This window comes from Bactrocera dorsalis, chromosome 3 (genome assembly GCF_023373825.1).
Source record: "Bactrocera dorsalis isolate Fly_Bdor chromosome 3, ASM2337382v1, whole genome shotgun sequence".
Lineage (NCBI taxonomy): Eukaryota > Metazoa > Arthropoda > Insecta > Diptera > Tephritidae > Bactrocera > Bactrocera dorsalis.
In genome coordinates this window covers 58420952-58441813 of record NC_064305.1, presented here as the reverse complement: position 1 = coordinate 58441813, position 20862 = coordinate 58420952, and the positions used below count along the sequence as shown (strand labels likewise).

Below are 20862 nucleotides of genomic sequence, written 5' to 3'. Positions count from 1 at the left end.
TGGTCGGTTGTTGATTTGCCAGGTCTAAAGCCACACTGATAAGGTCCAATCAGTTTGTTGCCGGTGGGCTTTTATCTTTCACACAATATGCTCGATAGAACCTTATACGCGATGCTAAGGAGGCTTATCCCACGGTAGTTGGCGCGATTGTGGGGTCTCCCTTTTTGTGGATTGTGTTTGAATAGCTCTTGAAACCTTTTGCTTGTCGCCGCATCTTTTCGTAGAATTTTCTAACTCCTGTCGGCCAGCTTGTCAAGCTCAAGCTTGCGGTACTCACGCATTTTGGTATCTTTCTTTTGCTGTCTGTAAATGGTCTCGCTTCCCTTTTCAGCTCTTGGTATCTATCCCATCACGTACGTATTGTGGTCGATCGTAACGTTGTTGAATAGAGATCATATCACTCTTATTGGAATACCCTGTACATAATTATCTGGAGTGGCTAATTGGACGTGTAAACTTTCGCTGATTAATGCAAAATTTCGGTACGCATTTATAACGGCACTTTCTATAGTTAAACATATGTTACTTGTTATTCGAACTTATAAATAAGTTACGGACGTTTTCTTCATATAAATATTTTGCATATTGTCCATAGCAAGTCCACAATATAACTCAGTCAGTATGATCGATTAAGCCGGCTGACGTATCATTGTTTATTTTACGTATAGCCTGAACACACTTCGTTACAACCGCGATCGTGCAGTTATTGGCGAAATAGGGTGACCAGCTTTAATATTTTTAGAAACAATGGATTAATTTCAATCAGATTTAATTGACGAGTTGTTCTGTAAATTCCATACTTGGAAAGTAAAAAGGAAAAGACGAAAACCATATTTTATATTTTCATTCATGTTCATAGAAGTTTTGGTATATCGATCATTATTTTATACAATAGATTTTGAATACGCGTAAAATATTTTATACCCTGAACAGTGTTATAATAAGATTGCTATGAAGTGTATAAATGTGAAGCATGAAGAGCTAAATTAACACATCAATATTATATTTTACACACTTCTTTTCTCATTAAGATATTCCTTGTTTGTCGGAACCGTCGATATTGGACCACTATAACACATACAAACTGCACGATCGGGATCTAGTTCCTGTATGTAATCCAACTTCGGTGCGACCCAAGTTAACATTTTTTTGTTTTATTTGAAACAGAATGAAAAATAATCGGGGTTGTTTCCAGATACTTACTCCTCCACCGCCCAGCTTTGGCTAACCTAAAAATCAAACGCCACGAAAGGCACAACTTCGGTGTACCAGGAGACCCGCTTGGTATTGTTTTTAGCCGCATCAACTAATTTGACGCACTTTGGCGATTTTGAAGGTATTTATGACCAATACGTCCAATACGTAGGAGATCTTAGCATCATAAAAGTTTGATATTTCTTAGCGGTCCTCGTGCGAAAATTCGTAGCTTATGACGTGGTGAATCAGCCTCTTATCCTATCTTAACTTAATCCAGAGCGTTGCTCGTTGTTTAACACTTGTAATACCCCATGATTACTCAGTCTCCGTCAGTCAGGCGATAGCTGTTTACGTACACTTTGGCTTTAGTAAAAGTAAAATTAAGAAAGAGAAAATAGTTTGAACGGAAACTGCCATTGCCTAAGAACTTATTGCTACAATTTTAATGTTCACATTACATTTATTATTATGAATACTTTTTCAGGCCATTATTGTTCACTTTTTATAATTTAGCCATATATTGTAGGGTATCCATAACTTCCAGCGCTAGTACTCGAAGCTGCACTTGCAGTGGCGGCGGAACCTGCAGCGCCGCCAGGGCCACCAGTGCCAAGCGAAGTTGCCATAGCACTTGATTGGGACAAACTACTTGCTTGTCCGATGGGAGCTTGTGGATAAAAGCCTTGTTGATAACCTCCGTATGGGTATGGGTTATATCCGCCAAATCCGCCAAAGCCGCCGCCAAAGCCGCCGTCATATCCGCCGCCATATCCGCCATAACCGCCACGATGTCTATGTGGTTCACGTTTATGACGCACTGGAGCTTCTTCAGTAAACCAAATTCCACTAAACGGATATACCGGCGCCTCCGCATAATCGTCGTATGCAATGTAGCTAGGATAGCTGTGCACCGTAGCAATGAATGCCAGAATGAATGCGAATGTCAGGACTTGCATTTTGTCGGCTGGCGATACTGTAAAATTCCTATTTAAAGATGTGATGCGTTTTACTTGCAATGAAAGTATACTGGAGTAATCGCGGCGATAGCCCATTTTATACTTGTCGCTGCTATAAGAATTATCGTCATAAAAAAGATTTCGCCAAATTGTTGTAGCCATAATTATATTAATACAAATGTGAGTTTAATCAATTGTTTCGAACTGAAACTGGAATTACGCCTTTCCATTAGAATTGTCTAAATATTTTCATATGCAATCGATTTCGTACTTTCTTTTCTCTTTTTGCCTTTTGCAACTGCAATCGATATATGCAAAATTTTACTCGTTCTCGGTATACAATAAAAGGCGTAGAAAAAATGAAAGAAAGCTGAAGACAAGACCGGCTGCTTATAATCTAAGCTTAAGCAATTATTATTTGTAGAAACAAAGTCGAAAATTTCAAGGCATTCGTTTTCAAATACAATTTTTTTTTGTTAAATCTAATGCGATGTTCGAAAATTTATAGAAGATGGTAATGAACTTAAAATTCAAAGCTCGTAGCTTGTTTAGCAAGTTTCTAAACAGCTAAACTGACTTGGGATGAATGCAATTAGGGCTTGCAGTAAATCATTTGTCAGATATTTACACGAATTCATTCGCTATTTTCAAATAAAGAAAAGGCTGTGCGCAAATCCCGTAAGAAAGGGAAAGGGGATATTTTCGGTACTCATTCGTTAATTGTTTTAGCTGCATGCTTATTATGTGGCTGGAATAGCTAGTTTAGTTTGTATCGCCTAGCCTTGGTGGGAATACACCATACACAACTACACTAGCATCAAACTTGCAGCGCTTACATGGCAACCTTACGCTTAGCCTTTGTTTTTGACAGATCATGTGTGAATCGTGCCCAGCTGTATGACTTACATGATTGGATAATATTCTACCGAATAGACCACGTCCAGCACACAGTGAAAAAATATAGTAGCCGTAGCTGAGAGCGTACCTGAAGACCGTGGAGGGTCGAATCGGCGCCGTTCGCAGCAACTCGGACTGACGTATGGAACGACTTGGTGCATTTTACGTCAAGATCTTAAATTGAAAGCGTACAAAATATAGCTTGTGCAAGAACTGAAGCCGCTTGACCTTCCCAAGCGACATCGCTTCACTCTGTGACCTCATGAAAAGTTTCAAGAAGATCCAACGTTTTCGAGCCAAACTTTGTTCAGCGATCAAGCCCATGTCTGACTCAATGGATATGTAAAGAAGCAAAATTGCCACACTCGGCACGAGCAGCAACCTAAAGGGGTTCGAGAGCTGCCATTTCATCCAAAGAAAAAACAGCGATTAGAAGATAATTTCACGTTTTAGTCGTTCAATTGACTCCAAAATCGTGTGATATTCCACTGTTAGACTTCTTCCTGCGGGGATATGTAAAGTCTAAAGTCTATACGGACAATCCAGCTTCAATTCAGGCCTTGAAACAAAATGTTACCACTTGAAATGCTCGAACGAGACAACGGATGGACCAACTGAGATAGTATGAGATTAGTCAGGCTTAGCTCAGAACACAGAATCCTGAACAGAGAAAAGCGGTTTGTCTCTAATTTATCAGAAAGAATTACAGTTCCACTCCACATAATGTGAGCATCGTATATTCCATATACAAAGACTGGGGAAGATAGAGGACGTTCACAATTTTTGGATACCTTGAACAAGATATAGTAAGAGCGTCTTGAAGTTCTTAGCACACAGAAAGAAATGTCCCTAACCCCATAAAATATATATCTATATGAATAAAGGATCAGCATGAAGAGCTGAGTAAAAGTTTTTCATTTGCTGAGATATCTTTACGAAATTTAGAAAGAATTAATGTTCAAAGAAGAACTGCAATAGCCGCAGAAGTGTTTTAGATCGAATCACCCGGCATATACATACTTAGCTGCTAGACATACATACATAACGATGGAAATCAGATTTTTATATGAAAAGTTTTTTGGAAAAAATTTCCCTGACCGGGCCACTTTATCATATACCACAAATGTCATGCAAAGTAAAAGATAAAAATCAAGTTGTAGCTAATCGAAGTTAATGTTTTTTTTTATTTTTTTTTATGTATCTATAAGTAGTGTTGTAGGAACCCAACAAAAGTACGGCGAGTTCCGGTTAAATCTCACCGGCGTCATTGAAGAAATATGGACTAATGATTCCACCGGCCCACAAATTACACCAAAACGTTGTTTTTTCTGTATGAAATGGCAATTCCTTCAGAATAATCTTCGTCCCAAGTGCGGCAATTTTGCTTGTTTACAAACATACCTATTGAGTCAGAAATGGGTCTCAATGCTGAACAAAATTGCTCGAAAACGTCAGATCTTCATGGAACTTTTCAAGCGCCCATAGAGTGAGGCGATGTTGTTTTATAGCTGGTTTTGTAAGCTTTCAATATAAGATCTCGAAGCTGCGAACGGTGCTGGTTCTCAAGATGGGTGATAACGTTGCGAATAGTATGCTCAGTAGGCCGATTGACCATAATTTGAGCGAAGTGCGCGAAACGCATTCATTAGAAAACGTGAATTTTCATAATACAGAAGAACGATTTGTAAACGTTGCTCAGGCATAAGTCCTTTCATGATGAAATTCCAAACAATACTGAACAAAAATAACTTGACACGCGTCTAGCGCGATCTTTCAAAATTATTGAAAAAATACCTTTAATACAACCACTCCTTATATGAACACCTCAATTAACATATTTTCACAGCTTTATTTAGTACTTACACACATATTATTACAAATTTAATATATTATGTTTCTCTAACCTTAATTAAAATACATTAACATAATTAACACTTAGAACGCTGACACATCAGATGCAATGGCTTAACCAAAGAATTGGTAACCACCCGAACTAGAACTTGCATAAGCACTGCTCGAACTGCCACCGAAGCCACCAATTGGGTAGCCACCATATCCGCCAATTGGATAACCACCATAGCCACCATATCCACCAATTGGGTAACCGCCATAGCCACCATATCCACCAAATGGGTAACCGCCATATCCACCAAAACCGGGACCGAAGCCACCGCCGAAACCATGCCGTGCCACACGACGCAGCTGTTGAGGCTGTCCTTCCGCGCTTACCACAGCCACTGGCTGCGCCTTTTCAATACTCAGCAGTGTTTCCCTCTCCACCGGCACGCCATGACACGCAACGACGAAAAGGCAAAGAGCCAAAGACAATGCGGCAAGGAATTTCATTTTTTAAATTGTATTTTGTGAAACTGAGGCGATGTGTATGCTTATAGAGTGTTGTTCGATTTCTGCTTCATCTCTGCCGAATTTCGTTTGTTTTATAGTTAGTTGAGAATGTGATAAAGACTTCTACAGCATTAGACTAGCTGATGCGTGTACTCGGGTTAGTGTGCGTGTGAATGTGTGTGCTCTTAGCGGTTGACTGACTTGAGTGCGGCTTTGTTTTCGGTGGTTTTTTCCCACATGATTTGATTGTTGGAATATTCTGGTTATGAAGTTTGTAGACACATAATTATTTGGGTGCGAAGAATCAAATCAAGTTGTTCAATAAATAAACTGCTTTTTGAAGTGGGAATTTCAATTCACATATTATTTGTTAACATAGAAGCACTATGTCATAGTATAGTATGAAATAAATATTTACTAAATGCGGGAATCCCTTTCTTCAAGTAATGCTTAAATAAAATGGTTTTATTCACCGGCTAAGCAAACCTTTTACGAATTCACTTAGACAAAAGAAGTTTTCGAACTAATTTTTCAGACAGAACATTATTAAATTATTTCCCAAAGGTGTTCAACCACAGGCGAAATCACACCAAGGACGCCGTCACCAAGCTCTGGGGAGTTTTTATTATGAGCCAAGCCATGAGTGGAACTAGTCGCTAGAATATCTTAATCTTCAAATGTTAAACCATAAACCTTCATTCGCCATTTGATTTGATAACGTCGTGGCTCAAATTGTTCCAAATTTTTTCCTACAAATTTTTTAGACAAAGCTTTTGTTCTTTTTGTCGAATAGCAGACAGGAATCGGTCTAACTATTTAATATTGCTAGCAGCAATTTATGATCAAAATGTCTGTTAAATTTATTTCACTTTTACTTCCAAAAGGTACACAAACTTTTTTTCTCTATGCGGAAGCATTTCGCGAACCGATTAATGTTATTTTTCGCCGTTTTCTTTGATTTTTGACATGGCAAATCAATGGTCTGAGATCGCAAGGCATTCACTTTGCATAGTGAAATTTTCTGGAACAAGACATTTAACATTATATTTTGCTGTTTTCAGAGTGCCAACAATGTCTATAAAACAAAGCTTTATGATCATAAAAATAAGTTCACTTAGTCCTTCGGTGTCATTTCTACGGAGTTTCGCAATATATTTTTGAATGGTTGCTGTCTTCGCTACAAAGTTTGGATAACAACCACTTTTTAGAAACGGCAGCATCCTTTACCCACAAAATTTAGTTTACTTTTTACACATGATTTGTTTCTCCAATATTTAAACTTGTGGCATTCAAAATACAAAAATGCACGAATCAATGGTCCGAGAATAGATCGTCGGAGATCCAATGAACTCTTGGCCCTCAGTAAGGCTAACCTCTCATTGTTAGTGGGTCTTTTAACAGGCCACTGTCCTATTGGCCTACATGCGGTAAGAATGGCAATCTTACCGGATGCCCACTGCAGAAGCTGTTTAGAAGAAGATGCGGTAGAAACAAGCCAGCACTTCCTGCTTGACTGTCCCGCTTTTGGTCAAGACAGACACTTGGCTACAAAGCGTTTCGCCAATCTTTAAGTCCGAACACGGGAGTTCCTTTTCATTGGCATTACAAAGGACTAACTGTTAGTCTACGTGGGATCTTTGATCAGCCATCTTACCTAACCTAACCTAATGGTCCGATGGCGTTTTGAAGGTTAAGCATTATTGTGAAACCTTAATTTCTAGTGACTCTCTTTCATAGAAATGCCTGAAGCTTAAGGTAGAAAGGCTGACATATTTCACTTAAAGATTTAAAATTTCTTCTTGACTATTTGCTTTATTAAGAAGATATAAAAAAATGTTATCACATTACATTGCTAAATTTATCGACCATATGAACCATATGAACCGGAAGAGGACTGAGCACTTGCGGAAGATTGGCTGTAAGAACCGCCACCGCCACCGCCACCACCGTACGGAGAACCACCGCCATAGCCGCCACCACCGAACGGAGAGCCACCACCGTAGCCGCCACCGCCAAATGGACGACCACCACCGTAGCCGCCACCGCCAAATGGAGAACCACCGCCATAACCGCCATAACCGCCACGACCACCGAAACCACCACCGCCGAAGCCACCACCACCAAAACCACCGCGACCACCGTGGCGTGCTGGACGTCTACCTTCCACATCTACATCCACTGCCAACGGCACATTTACCGTTTCCAAAGTCTCTTGGCCTGCATCCTCGGCGCCTGGACTGGGATAAGCGTACGCGATGACGCACAATGCGAAAAGTACAGCAAGGAATAGCTTCATTTCGCAAACAAATTATGTTGTAGTACCCGATTGTAATCCCAAAATTCTTGTGATCCCACTTAGCTGTATGACCCAGCATTTATACTCTTTCTTTGCGAGCTTTTAATGTATAAGATCCCATAGGAGTCCCATTAATCATCCAGCAGATTAGTTGGTAAAATACGGTTTGATGTGAGTGTCTATGATGGATTGGATGATGTACATATGTATGTGTTGGAGGTACTCATTTGTCTATTTGTTTTGCTTAAAAATATTTTTTTTATTTTATTTTTATAAAAAGATCTAGTGGAGACGAAGCTATGGGCAAACCGAAAATCCCCGAAACTTTTGCAATCCATAATTATTGTACAAATTGATGAATTAGAGAAAAAGTGAAGAAACAATAATTGACTGTAAGACACTTAGCAAAATCATCATAGATTTCACAAGTTATAGAACCAAATCGCATACATATGTATTTATGTAAGAATGTATTTTTGTAAAAATATATGTATATATAGATGCATAATTCTTTAACAAGGTGAAAAACTTGCTTGTCAGGTTATATGACGAATAAAGAGTTTAGCTATTTAAAAAAAAAAATATTTTATTTTAACTTCAGAAATATGAAAACATTTACAATTATTAGATATGAACCAAAAGTGAAAGGAAATATCTCTAAATATTTTCTAAAAAATTATAAATTACATATATTTATTATAAAATAAAATATTAGTTTTTTATTACAATCGTAGTACATTCACCCTGTGCCGATACCAACATATAGATGACCTTACCATTACTTGTCAGATAAATCACTTATCTTTATAAATAATAATAAGATAGATTCTGTAAATTCCCCGACGACGATGTTCCTGAACTCAAGAAGCATATTGGCATACAATCAAAAACAAATACAAATATTTATTTATGTATATATTTATATACTATAACAGACCGTTTGCAAATTTAGAAATTTTTAAACAATTATCTTCTTATTGGCATATTTTTTTGCTAAACAACACTAAAATTTGGGGAATCACTGTGATTTCCAAATAAAGAAAAGAATGAAAATAAAGCAAAAAATTTTTTCCCGTTTTTATACAATAAAAATCGATCAATTTACATATAGACATACAAATGTACACTTAAGTGTCTATTTGCCACATACATATGTATATGAAAGTAAAGTTATGGTTTATAAGCGTTTTTGCCGGCATGTTTTGAACTTGTTTTCATATCACGCATATTCGTAAACAAAGTCGAACAAATCGAATTAATAATAACAATAACAACGTAACCGTTTAGCAATCTTTCAGATTATTTGTATTTTTTCACAAATTTCGTATGAGTGGTCTCAGTCAGTAGAGGCTAATTATTGCTTTTGGTGGCAATTGCTCTGTATCGTCACTTATACGCATCTGTAATGATGAGGTTGTGTTTATATTATTATACTAATCGCTGATTTCTTTTTGGAGCCCTTTATTATTGTCAACTGTTTCTCGAATGACAATTTCTCTCGAAATAATTTGCCGTTACAAGCCACAGCAGGCATTTCTGAGACATAAAAGTTCGCTTAACCCTTATAATGTGTCTAAAATATATATTATGTACGTTATACAGGAATTTCAGTTATGTAAAAATATTATAAAATTATATACGTGTAACGGAAAAAATAAACATTAAATGTAAACAAAACGCAAGATCGGAACCTTTACCAATTAGATGTTTTGAAACAGAAGCTACCATGCATTTACTAAGATCGAAGGTGCTATCAAAAGGCTTTAAATTAGACTTCACCTTCACTTTGTATGTCGTCTGGTTTTCATCTTGCATCTTAATCTCTTCACAAGTATATACTAGAAATATAGTCATAAGGTAATTTACCGCATATCCAATTCTCTCCATTCGTTCTCCAAATTATTCTATCGAATAAGGTCTGTACTTTCCAAAAATTTTAATTTTCAAATTCTCTATAACGCTCTTTTGAAATATATGTACCTTGCGATTAAGATTAACCAATGGGTAACCATTTAGCATCTTTCATTCAAAAATCATCCTTCAGACCACCTTTTTGGCAATGGATGCAGCGAAGGTAGATATTTTCGGCGATTCTTTGCGATGATGTTAAAAAAAATTCAAGTTAGATAAAGTTCCGAACAAGCATCTTAGTATTACTCTTTATATAATAAGATACAGCCGTGACGTGATGTGTGATACGCAAAACTTTTCTCAACCAAGCGCCGTGAGGCGCTAAAATTATAGGAAAAGCTCGAAGTAAATAAACTTGCGCATCGCTTTACTTCGTCCTTGAAGGGTTAATCAGCCAGCCTCTGGGCATATCGGCACTTGCTATTGTCTTATTCATAGTAACATCGCTTGAATAATTTGTGGTGTACATTTTGCACATTATCTGTGCTAATTTATTAAAGATTAGGCGAAGTAATTTCTGCGTCATCGATTTATTGTCACTAAATCAAACAAGCAAATACAAAGATGCCTCTGGGTCTATTTGCAAAGTGCTACTTGAAAACAGGATTTGATTTTGTATTGCGAACTGGTTAGTATTTAATGAAAAAATTTATATTTTTATACATACATACATACATATGTATATACATGTATATATTGTAATTTATTTGGGTTTCATATGACTACATTGTATTATACGAGTATTTAGAAGCCACTGGAATTTACATTTTAGAAGCTTCGAGAAATCGACGGGCAGTTTATGAGGGTGCAGTCAGTGTATACATATATTAGAATACCTCGTTTCAAGGAGTATGAAATGGTATTAGCTGAACTGAAAATTTTTACGCTACTATTTTCTATTTAATATTGACAGAAACACTGATGATCATCCAGTGTAATCTGTGTATTCACTAGTCTTACATAGCATTGCCAGCTTTGAACTGTTTTCACCAAGACGTTGCCTGAATTTCCAAATAACAACATTTTAACTAATATTTAGTTTAAGTTGAAAACGTCTGGTTTTCAATGATTTAAGAAATACGTTTTCAGATATTACATATTTTATTACTTGCTCTAACGTTTGAACATAATCGCTCAGCAAAGTTGTTCATTCGAGAAACCATGGATCGGTTTTACGCTTGGTTCACTCTGGTAGATCATACGCATCCGCAGAGATCTGCGAAGCATAGTATCGAAAAAGAGCCGCATGAAGCATAATTGGGGATGTGTCTATCCACTAGAATGTAATATTAAATTGAAAACCTCACCTACATATATCTACAAAAAGCTGAGAAGAAAAAAAAATAAAACTTTTTTGCTTGTAATAGAAAACAAGTGCACATGTTTGAATTAAGGTTAATCGAAAGATCCAACGAATACTGCATTAAAATATTGCTTAGCGGGACTTATAATTAATTCATCCCATGCAAGTATTACAAAACATATGTACATATCTGATATTAAATATAAAATTGTAAATAAAAACAATCCATAAATTATCAGATGATAATTATAATTATTATTCATTACTTAATTTAACTGTTTTTCTGGTTTTATTTAATGTTATGCTATACCCACGTGCAAGGGTATGTATACTATATAAGATAATATTGAATACACTTTTTGTAGAAGATACAAACCTGTGTTAGTCTTCGCTTAAATTTGCGTTTATTATTGTATTTATTGAGCTTAGTATTGACAAAGTATTAAAGATTGCATGTTTTTTGTGCGTTTCTTTGTAATTCATGTGTTTTGTGTCTATACCGATATAAAAAGTGGTTTGTTAACGTTAAGTCTATACCTTTCACGAGTTAACAAATTTAATTGTTGTTTTGATTTAAAGTGGTATTTAAGTGTAATAGTGTAAAAAATATAGTTTGTAGTTTATACATTCAAAAGCACCTGTTTCAAAAACTAAACTTAACTTAATTTTAAAGTTACAGTTGTTTTCGCTTACCTTGATATGAATGTTTTCTAAATAATACATATCTGTCTACAGCATGAAAAAACTAGTATTGAATATTTCATACTCTTGCAAGTTGCTATGGTCGAAGCCGAGGAAATATCTTCAAGTGTTGGCGCAACTTTACTATTTTCGACGAAATCGTGAATGGATTACAATCAAATTTGTATATTATTATAGGTCACAGGTTAAATTAGGTTTGTAACTCTATAGTATTTTACTTTCAATTATCAGATATAAACTCAATGGATTAGCCTAAAGCCAATTCCTTTCATACTGCCCCTAAACCACATACTTTTCGCGAAAGCTTGTTCATTTAATTTCACTAAAATATCACACATTTTGACCAACCTAAAAAATATAAAACCAGTTGAATTCCGAAAATCCCTATATAGGATATATTAGGGACAGAAAAGTTCAGGGCTGATTGCAAAAACTTTTGACATTACTCAAGTATACTCGAAAATATAATATATATAAAAGAAATATTATAAATAGAATAACGAAAATCATAATTCGTATGTATGTACTATAAAAGAATTGAGGTAATTCGCGGAAGAAATTCGCATATCTTCGGTATTAAACTTTAATATTGGTTGTCAAAAAAGTCTTGCGGTTGGCGCTGAAAGCGCGTAGTACTAGTTTTATTCGTCGCATCGGGTCATGCTATACCCTTTTGGAAAGCTCATTTCACGCGCTAACACGTGTTTGATTGATTGTCGTTTCTTTTAAGTCGTTCGTGAGTTATAGCGTCGGAAACATGGAGCAAAATAAAGAGAAAATACGGCATATTTTACAGTACTACTACGATAAAGGCAAAAATGCATCTCAAGCCGCCAATAAAATTTGTGCAGTTTATGGACCCGATACAGTTTCCATTTCCACCGCACAACGATGGTTTCAACGTTTTCGTTCTGGTGTAGAGGTGGTCGAAGATGCGCCACGCTCCGGAAGGCCTGTCGTCGAAAAGCGATAAAATCGCTGAATTGGTCGAAAGAGACCGGCATAGTAGCAGCCGTAGCATCGGTCAAGAGCTGGGCATGAGTCATCAAAAATTCATTTCAATTTCAATAAAAAAAAAAATTCAATAAAAATACCGCAAGACATTTTTGACAACCCATTATATCCAATTTTAAACGTTCAATTAATTTTGACAAGATATTTTACATATTAAACATGTTATAAGTTCAACCGTAAGTTTGACAATATTATATCAGATATATGGGAGAGAGGGGTAGTATTGGCCCAATTATTTTCTATTTTTGACATTACAACTAATAACTCTAAACTAACTAATTGCTCCCTGGTCTACACTTTTTTACCTGTCATACCAAAGCCACTATATAATGAGTAAAGTCAACTAGATGTTTAGAAGCCTGATATTAGTTTTATTCGGTCTAGGGCAAGTTATTACCAGATCAGAAAACACACTCTCTTAATTTAAATGAGATGGACTTATGAATCAGACGTCGAAATGCTCCAACAATCTAGCGAATGGTCGGCACGGAAAAAAACAAAATTCGCTGGAAACACTGAAGGCCATATCAGCCGAGGCTCATAAGAAGTGTATGGAAAATTGGAATAAACATTGGCAACGTTGTAAATACTAAAACACTTGTAAATGCAATCCAGGTTAAATTTGCTGAAATGGTAGATAAAGTTTAATTTTATTCACGAATGGTATATACAATTTTCGGCCTAGTCTAATATTTGCCAATCTCATGTATTGTTTGTATTTTGTATAGTTATTTGCATGAATGTTAAATATTTGGACATTTTGTGTGGGGTTTTCCAATTGCGGTTAATAAACTGCTTTGGTCACGAGTCGCTTTGTAACCGCAACTAGATTTCAAATTTCAAATAAAATGCAGGAAATAAAAGATGAAGCACCCTAGCCTTTCCTTAATATCATCATATGTATAATTACAATAAGTAACAATTAATTATTAATCATTATCTTAGGGTTTTCATGCAATTTCGATATTATAGATACAAATTTACGTGCTTACAGGGTGGCTCATATGTTGCATTAATTTTGAATTTAAAAAATATAAAGACAAAATTAAGCAAACGAAGATGTCATTGACATATCAATCAGGTGAATTCATATTTTTGAGTTTCCGGCGCTAGCTTCCTTGATTTTCTCAGCTATCAGTGGATTGCCTTTGAATAATATTAGCGAAACTGGACCGAAAACATTACAAAAATTAATAATCAGTGAATAACGAACTTCAATTAAGTTAAGTTACGTTACGTTAAGTTCAGTTAAGTTAATTTAATTTAAGTTAAGTTAAATTAAGTTATGTTATTTTAAGTTCAGTTAAGTTAAGTTACGTTAAGTGAAGTGAAGTGAAGTTAAGTTAAGTTAAGTTAAGTTAAGTTACGTTACGTTGCGTTAGGTTAAGTTCAGTTAAGTTACGTTACGTTAAGTTAAGTTACATTACGTTATGTTAAGTTCAGTTAAGTTAATTTAATTTAAGTTAAGTTAAATTAAGTTATGTTATGTTAAGTTCAATTAAGTTAAGGTTAAGTTAAGTTACATTAAGTTGTGAAACAGTTAAGTCAAGTTAAGTTAAGTTAAGTTAAGTTAAGTTAAGTTAAGTTAAGTTAAGTTAAGTTGAGTTAAGTTGAGTTAAGTTAAGTTACGTTACGTTAAGTTGTGAAAGAGAGAATCGATGTACTGTGAATACTTTTGGATCACCTTAACGAACATAGAATCGACTTTATATTTTAATATATGTACTTCTCATGAAGGTTATCAGAGTTTTGCGACTTGCTAATTTTTCAACAATGTATGTTTCTACTTCAATATTCTCATAATGAGATGAGTAATCTTATGACAGAGGGGAATTTCCAAATATACAGCGTTTAAAGCGAGAATGTGAAACAATATTAAGCAAGGCCTATACCAAACTTGTCTAATATTTGCTTTGCTCTTTAGTCGCATATACTTAAAACAATGGCATAAATCATAATTTTTAGAACGTTTGTGAATTAAAATATGCTAGCTCAAGCATTTCAGCTGAGCCCCAATCATTTTTGACAGCCTTAGGTGGGGTTAACAACCTCACCTTCTCAAGAGCATAGAAAAACAAATAAAGCATCGTTAATTAACGTGCAGCGACGAAGTGGAAATTGACTGTGACTACAGATTCGCAGCTGTTGTTTTGAAAATTTATTATTGTCGCAAAAAAAAGTTAATCACAATTTCATAAGTCTACGACCACGCGAAAGATTTCATAGAAGTGATTTAGCTAACCGCGGAAGTAAACAGAGAAACATCAACCAGCAAAAAACAAAGCAATAACAAATATTGATTAATTCAGATCTGAGGCAATCCGAAATAGAAATACAGTGCCAAACTTTTGTCCAACAATTAACAGTATATTAAAAGCCATTTTTATTTGTATAGCAATGTCAATGTCAGTGGCAACAGCGAACGCGAGCGTCATCGCGGTGTAGGCACACAAGCGTGCTGTGGACACTACGCGAGTATACGAGACTGTATGAGTATACATATGAGCCACTTACAGTGTTGAGGAAAATAATAAAAGAAAATAATAATAATCACTGCTAATTTTTACTATATTGAATTTTGAGATGAGATCACACTGTACAACACACGGGTGGGTATTGGAAGAAGGCAATAACATTTAAGTAGTCAATTAGTTATTTAACCCTCATTTGTACTGATGGGTCCAGTCAGACCTTTTTGAACTTTAAATCACTATTTCATATACTAGTACACACGTTTATGTTTCAATACTTCATGATATCCTAGATGATATATTTTAGTATGATTTTGTTCATATTTATATTTATAAAAATTGATAAATAGTTTTTAAATTATAGTTTTCAACCGAAAAGTCATATTGAGTACTAATGGGTCTGGCCAGACCCATGCGCTCATTACGCAACGGGAACATACTTTTGTATGAATTGGAATGCTATCTTGTTATTCTATTCATGATTTGTTTTGCTCATTTGAATTTAAATTTCCGTTATCAAAAACATTGTTGGTTTTCAGATGTTAGATGTTGTCATTTGAAGTTAGAAGTGAAAAGTGATGTTCACATTCAAGTGAAGAATAATCGGTGGTATTCTGTGAATGTGTGTATTTATTGAATAAAAATGAGTAAAATAGATTTCATATATGATAATGTGCCGCGTAGTGATCCAAATTTTTATGACTTGGTTGCAAATGCTTTGGCAGAAGAGATTGAAAACAACAGTGAAAATGATGATAATGATCTTGATTTCGGCGCCTCAGAAATAGAAAATGAGTTGGAATTTGAAGCTTCAGATGTTGAAGCTGAGCATGAAATTGAAGTCGCTGAAGAATATAGTAGCACAGATAGCGACCATGATTTGAATACTGATGAAAGTAACAACTTTATTGGCAAAGATGGGACCGTTTGGAGTAAGGCAGCACCTCAAAGTAGTCGTGTTCACTCCTATAATGTACTGCGTTCATCCGGTGGATCGACAATCACATCATGTTCGCCTGTTGAAGTTTTCGATGCGTTTTTTACACCAAACATATCATACATCATTGTAAGCGAAACCAACAATTATGGAACTTTAAAAATCGCAACAAATTGAAAGAATGGCAAAACTTTACAGAAACGGAGCTCAGAGGTTTTCTAGGCATTCTTATAGCAGCAGGAGTCAGCAATAACAATAGTCAGGCTGCGTAAGTTTTATGGAAAACAAACCAATTGCCAATTTTCAGAGCAACGATGTCTTACCGTCGGTTTTTGACCATATCCTGTTATATACGATTTGACGACGGTCGCACTAGACCTTTCCGCTTAGAAACAGATAAAGCGGCACCTATACGAGATATTTGGAACTTTCTAAATGCAAATCTCCAGAAGAATTTTCATCCATATAGCGATATAACTGTTGACGAACAACTTTTTCCGTATCGAGGAAGAACGAAATTTACTCAGTACATACCTTAAAAACCGGCTAAGTACGGTATAAAAATATGGTGGGCTTGTGACGCAAAAACTCATTATCTTTTGAGTGGAAATATCTATACCGGAAAAGAACCCATTGAAGGGAGAGCAAAGAACCAAGGGGGAAATGCGCTTATACGTTTGGTTTCAAAATATTCAAATTTTGGGCGCACAATAGTAGCTGACAACTTTTTTTCCACTTTAAATTTATGTAAGCGGCTAATAAGCTTGGGGCTGTCCTTCGTTGGAACCCTTCGAAGCAATAAAGCATGTATCCCACCTGAAATGAAGAAAAACAAGAATAGGGCAGTTCTTTCATCTGAGTTTGGATTTCATCAAGACAACGTAGCCATTTGTTCATATGTTCCTAAGAAAAACAAAGCGGTAATATTACTGTCCACGGTACATTACAATAAGGAAGTTGAAGGCGTCAAGCGAAAACCAGCAGCAATAATGCATTACAACAAAAATAAAGTTGGTGTTGATGCCATGAACCAAATGCTAACGCATTACACTACCAAAAGAAAAACTAAGAGATGGACTCTTGCATTTTTTTATAATATTATTGATGTAATGGCATTAGGCAGTTTTATTATATGCAAAGAAAATAACAATTACACTAAATCAGACGCTCGTAGAAAGTTTTTATATGATTTGTCCGAAATGTTAGCTCATCGGCAAATCGAGTCGAGACGTAAAAATATACATGTAATAAAGCATTCCGTTTGCCGTTCCGCAGTTGAAGATATTTTGGGAAAATTTGAGGTATGTATTCAGTAATGTTATATACATATATAGGGCAAACACATTTACAAGTTACAAAATTTATTTTACAGAAACAACCAAATACGCTAACAGACACCAAATGTGAGACTTTAGAAAAGAAAAGGAACTGCAGCTGATGCCATGCTCAAGACAAACATCGTCGTAAAACAAGGTTCTTTTGCCAAGAGTGCGCAGATGCTGTATGTCAACAACATTCAAAATGTTATTACAAATGCTTTAAGTGCATAAAGGAAAATTAATTCTATTTTCAATCTTTTACTTGGTCTATAGAATATACATGTACATTCCATTTGCCGATTAATGCTTTTACTTCTTATATAAAAACATGAAGAATATTATTATTTTCACCAACACTGTATTTGTTTATAAATAAAAATATTTGCGCACTATCTCGCTGCTGGCTGCTCAGTTGACTGGGCGTCTTGTTTGCCGGTGCCGAAACTAGTTGATGACGTAGCCGAAGTCTAACTGCTTTTGGCGTGGTCATCTAAAGGTGGCTGAATGTCGTTTTGGTTGTCAATTTTTTTTACTATATTTTACCTTATGCGTTGCCTCTATTTATTGTGGTCTGACTTTGGTTTTGTTTGTTCTGCAACTGTTACTATTTCATTCTTATTTTAAAGGAAAACAACAAAAACTACGATGTTCAGACTGTGTGAAGGCCTGCAACTTGCAATTATGGAAATTTTGCATACTTATGTCCAACTAAAATAAATTTGAACAGCAAATATTTATAGTTTCATTTATATTGTGTTATTCTTTGGTACTCTATGAGTCTTTTAGACAATTTTTTACTAAAACGCTGGTGCAACAGCGTTTCGAAGCTTAGTAGTGCCGGAACCTGCGCGACGTGAGCCCCCAAGTGAATTCAATGAAAATGTGAACTAAATAGAAAATTGTGTAACTGAAGGAAAATCGTATACTCAATAAATTAAAAAAATATTTTAAAAACCGCCTGCAGTGTTGAGAGTGGGAGAAAATTAAGTGAATTATATTTAAATAACTCTATAAAACATATTCGCAAGAAAATCCTAAAAAAAAAAATCAAAATAAAAAATGTTTATATATAACGCAGTCCTGTTAATGGCTTGCTTCTTCGTATTCGCTTCGTGCCAGTCGACGCGCCAAAGTGGCTCTCGCAGTGGAAGCCGCGGTCGTAACACGGCCAACAGTAACGTTGGTGAAGGGCGAACCTTAAGCCTGATCAGACCATTAATTGGTGGTTTAGGGGCCATTCGCCCAATTGCTAGCGCCATTGGCTTTGATCCAATAGGTTTGGGTGCCGCGGGAGCAGGTGCTTTGCAGTCCGATCCCATCTACGGTGGTGGCTATCCGGGCTACGGTGGCGGCTATGGTGGTTATGGCGGTTATGGCGGCTATGGCGGCTATCCCTTCTATGGTGGCTATCCGGGCTTATTTTCCGGTTATGGTCCTTATGCATACCGCCCGCGTCCATATTACCCCACATATGGTGGTTACAATCCATATGCAGGCTACCAACGTCCCAGCTATGGCTCTTATGGCGGCACTGGTGCAACTACTCCGAGCGCATCTACAGGGTCCAGCACAAATCCAGCAGGCGGATTGGGATCGTTACTAGGTGGCAGCACTGGTGGAGGCTCATCGGCATCGCAAGCACAACTAGCCAATCAATTGGGTCAGGCATTGGGTGCAAGTTTACGTCCATTGCTGTCCGGTGGCGGTGCTGGTGGTGCCGGTGGAGCAGGAGGCGCGGCCGGGCTGGCCAGCATACTGGGGCTTTTAGGTTAAATAGTAGTAAGTGTGTAAAATGTTCTAGTGCATAAGTTTTTATATAATTGTATTTGTTGTAAATTGTTGTTGTAAATACATTCATTAAGCAATGTTTTTGAATTTCTTTGTAATTATTTTGTTATGATTAAAAAATAGCTTTGCTGTTTACTCGTTATAAGATATTATGTAAATATGTAGAATATTATAAATTTAGTGATATAAATCTTGTTTTGTAATTATAACAATAAATTACTACATATATTATATTTTGTGTACAGCATTCACTTCTTTTACATGTTGCGCTCTTTATTTTTGGTGTAACTTTTGAAAAGAGCCAAGAGATGATGGAGTTCAGGTATAGACAAAATTATTTCTCTCCGCTCTTTATCCACTTTAGATTGGCATTTTGTGTCTATTTTATATAATGATATTACTAAATATTTTGGCTTACGATGAATTATACAAAATTTTTCAAAAATGTCGGTTACATCGAAAGACCAAATGGCGCCAATTAATTATCAATTTGGTGTTCAGATGTCAACGGTTTCCAGTCCTCGAAACACTTTTCATAAGGACTTTTTGGGAAGGCCTTCGGCTCCTTCAGCGATCGACTGAAAACGAGTTCCATGGAGTGGCAATTTCAGTTTGCAGAACACGAAAACAAATCACACGGAGCCTAGTCTGGTAAATACAGTGGTAGATCGATGGTACTTATTGCATTTTTGGGTTTAAATTCGGGCAAGAACGCGTTTCATACCCAAAATATCTACCAAAATCATTCGAACGAATTTGCGAAAGTTGTTGAGCTCTCTTGGCATCTCTCTAACACTTGCCGGACGACATTTAAGCACCATACTAGTATCCTTCACTTTTTACTATTTTCATCATTTGTGGAGGTCGAAGATCGTTCAGAACGACGCATATCTTCAACGATCTCTTGACCGTCTTTGAGACAAATTCTTTGTTCGATATTTTTAACAACGCACTACTGAGGTGTACCGACTTAAGCAGCTGTTATAGGCAAACTGGTTGACAGATGACCCTCATATTTGCAGAATAATTAAGGCCAGTCTTACTAACGAAGCAAAACGCATTTTTTTCTAATATTATTTATTCAAGTAATTTAAATTATAATTAATTTTTTGAAATATCATATATCAACAGGTCAATTGAAAAGTTCCCAGCCTTATACGAGTACATAGATGACGCTATTAGAATTTTCAGTTAGTCCTAATCTTCAAAAGACGCATGCTTGACAGCTGTCCGGTGGTCACTTTGTGAATTATCTCATTTTGAGTAAAGCAACTTTTGTTATTGTGAAAAATGGATAAAAAGGAATTTCGCATAAAAAATCCTTTTTGAAGAAAAAAATCAGTTGAAGCAAAAAGAAAAATTTGAACGTGGTGAAATGAGCAGCAAAGACGGTGAACGCTGTGGTAGCCCAAAAGAGGTTGTTATGGACAAAAACATGAAAAAAGTTCACAAAAAAATGTTGGATCACCGTAGAGTGAAGTTGTTTGAGATAGCCATCACGCAAAAGATATAAATCATACGTGTATACCATGTCATTCATCTATACATGACTATGAGAAAGTTCTGTGCAAAGTGGGTGCCGCGAGAGCTTACTCTTGTCCAAAAACAAAGACGAGTCCATGATTCGGGGTAGTGATTGGAGATATGCAAGCGTAATATAGTTTTTGGGTCGACATGTGATAATGGACGAAAAATCGATCCATCATTTCACTCTGAATCGATAGT

At 36.0% G+C, this 20862-nt stretch overlaps 3 protein-coding genes across 3 annotated transcripts; 1 reads left to right on the top strand and 2 right to left on the bottom strand.

The window, feature by feature from the left end:
* Positions 1 to 1592: 1592 nt before the first annotated feature.
* On the bottom strand, positions 1593 to 7749 carry LOC109579734 (uncharacterized). The gene is made up of 3 exons (XM_019991217.3): positions 7258 to 7749; positions 5021 to 5291; positions 1593 to 2341 (listed from the first exon to the last, which is right to left on the bottom strand). Exons 1-3 carry the CDS (start codon positions 7690 to 7692, stop codon positions 1707 to 1709), a joined length of 1341 nt encoding a protein of 446 aa, XP_019846776.2. The 5' UTR covers positions 7693 to 7749; the 3' UTR covers positions 1593 to 1706.
* Positions 4880 to 5475, bottom strand: LOC105228116 (prisilkin-39). The gene has a single exon (XM_011207785.3). It carries the CDS (start codon positions 5394 to 5396, stop codon positions 5016 to 5018), a length of 381 nt encoding a protein of 126 aa, XP_011206087.2. The 5' UTR covers positions 5397 to 5475; the 3' UTR covers positions 4880 to 5015.
* Positions 7750 to 18435: 10686 nt separating the features above from the next.
* Positions 18436 to 19122, top strand: LOC105228133 (shematrin-like protein 2). Its single transcript, XM_011207808.2, has one exon. It carries the CDS (start codon positions 18436 to 18438, stop codon positions 19120 to 19122), a length of 687 nt encoding a protein of 228 aa, XP_011206110.2.
* The last annotated feature ends 1740 nt before the right edge of the window (positions 19123 to 20862 follow it).

Excerpts from the sequence above, each read along its gene's own strand:
- LOC105228116 (XM_011207785.3), bottom strand. The coding sequence starts at position 5,396 with ATGAAATTCCTTGCCGCATTGTCTTTGGCTCTTTGCCTTTTCGTCGTT.
- LOC109579734 (XM_019991217.3), bottom strand. The coding sequence starts at position 7,692 with ATGAAGCTATTCCTTGCTGTACTTTTCGCATTGTGCGTCATCGCGTAC. Across the intron at positions 5,292-7,257 it reads CATATGGTTCATATGGTCGA|CCAGTGGCTGTGGTAAGCGC; the intron begins TAAATTTAGCAA and ends GAAAAGGCGCAG. Across the intron at positions 2,342-5,020 it reads GGGTGGTTACCAATTCTTTG|AAACTCACATTTGTATTAAT; the intron begins GTTAAGCCATTG and ends AAACAATTGATT.
- LOC105228133 (XM_011207808.2), top strand. The coding sequence starts at position 18,436 with ATGGCTTGCTTCTTCGTATTCGCTTCGTGCCAGTCGACGCGCCAAAGT.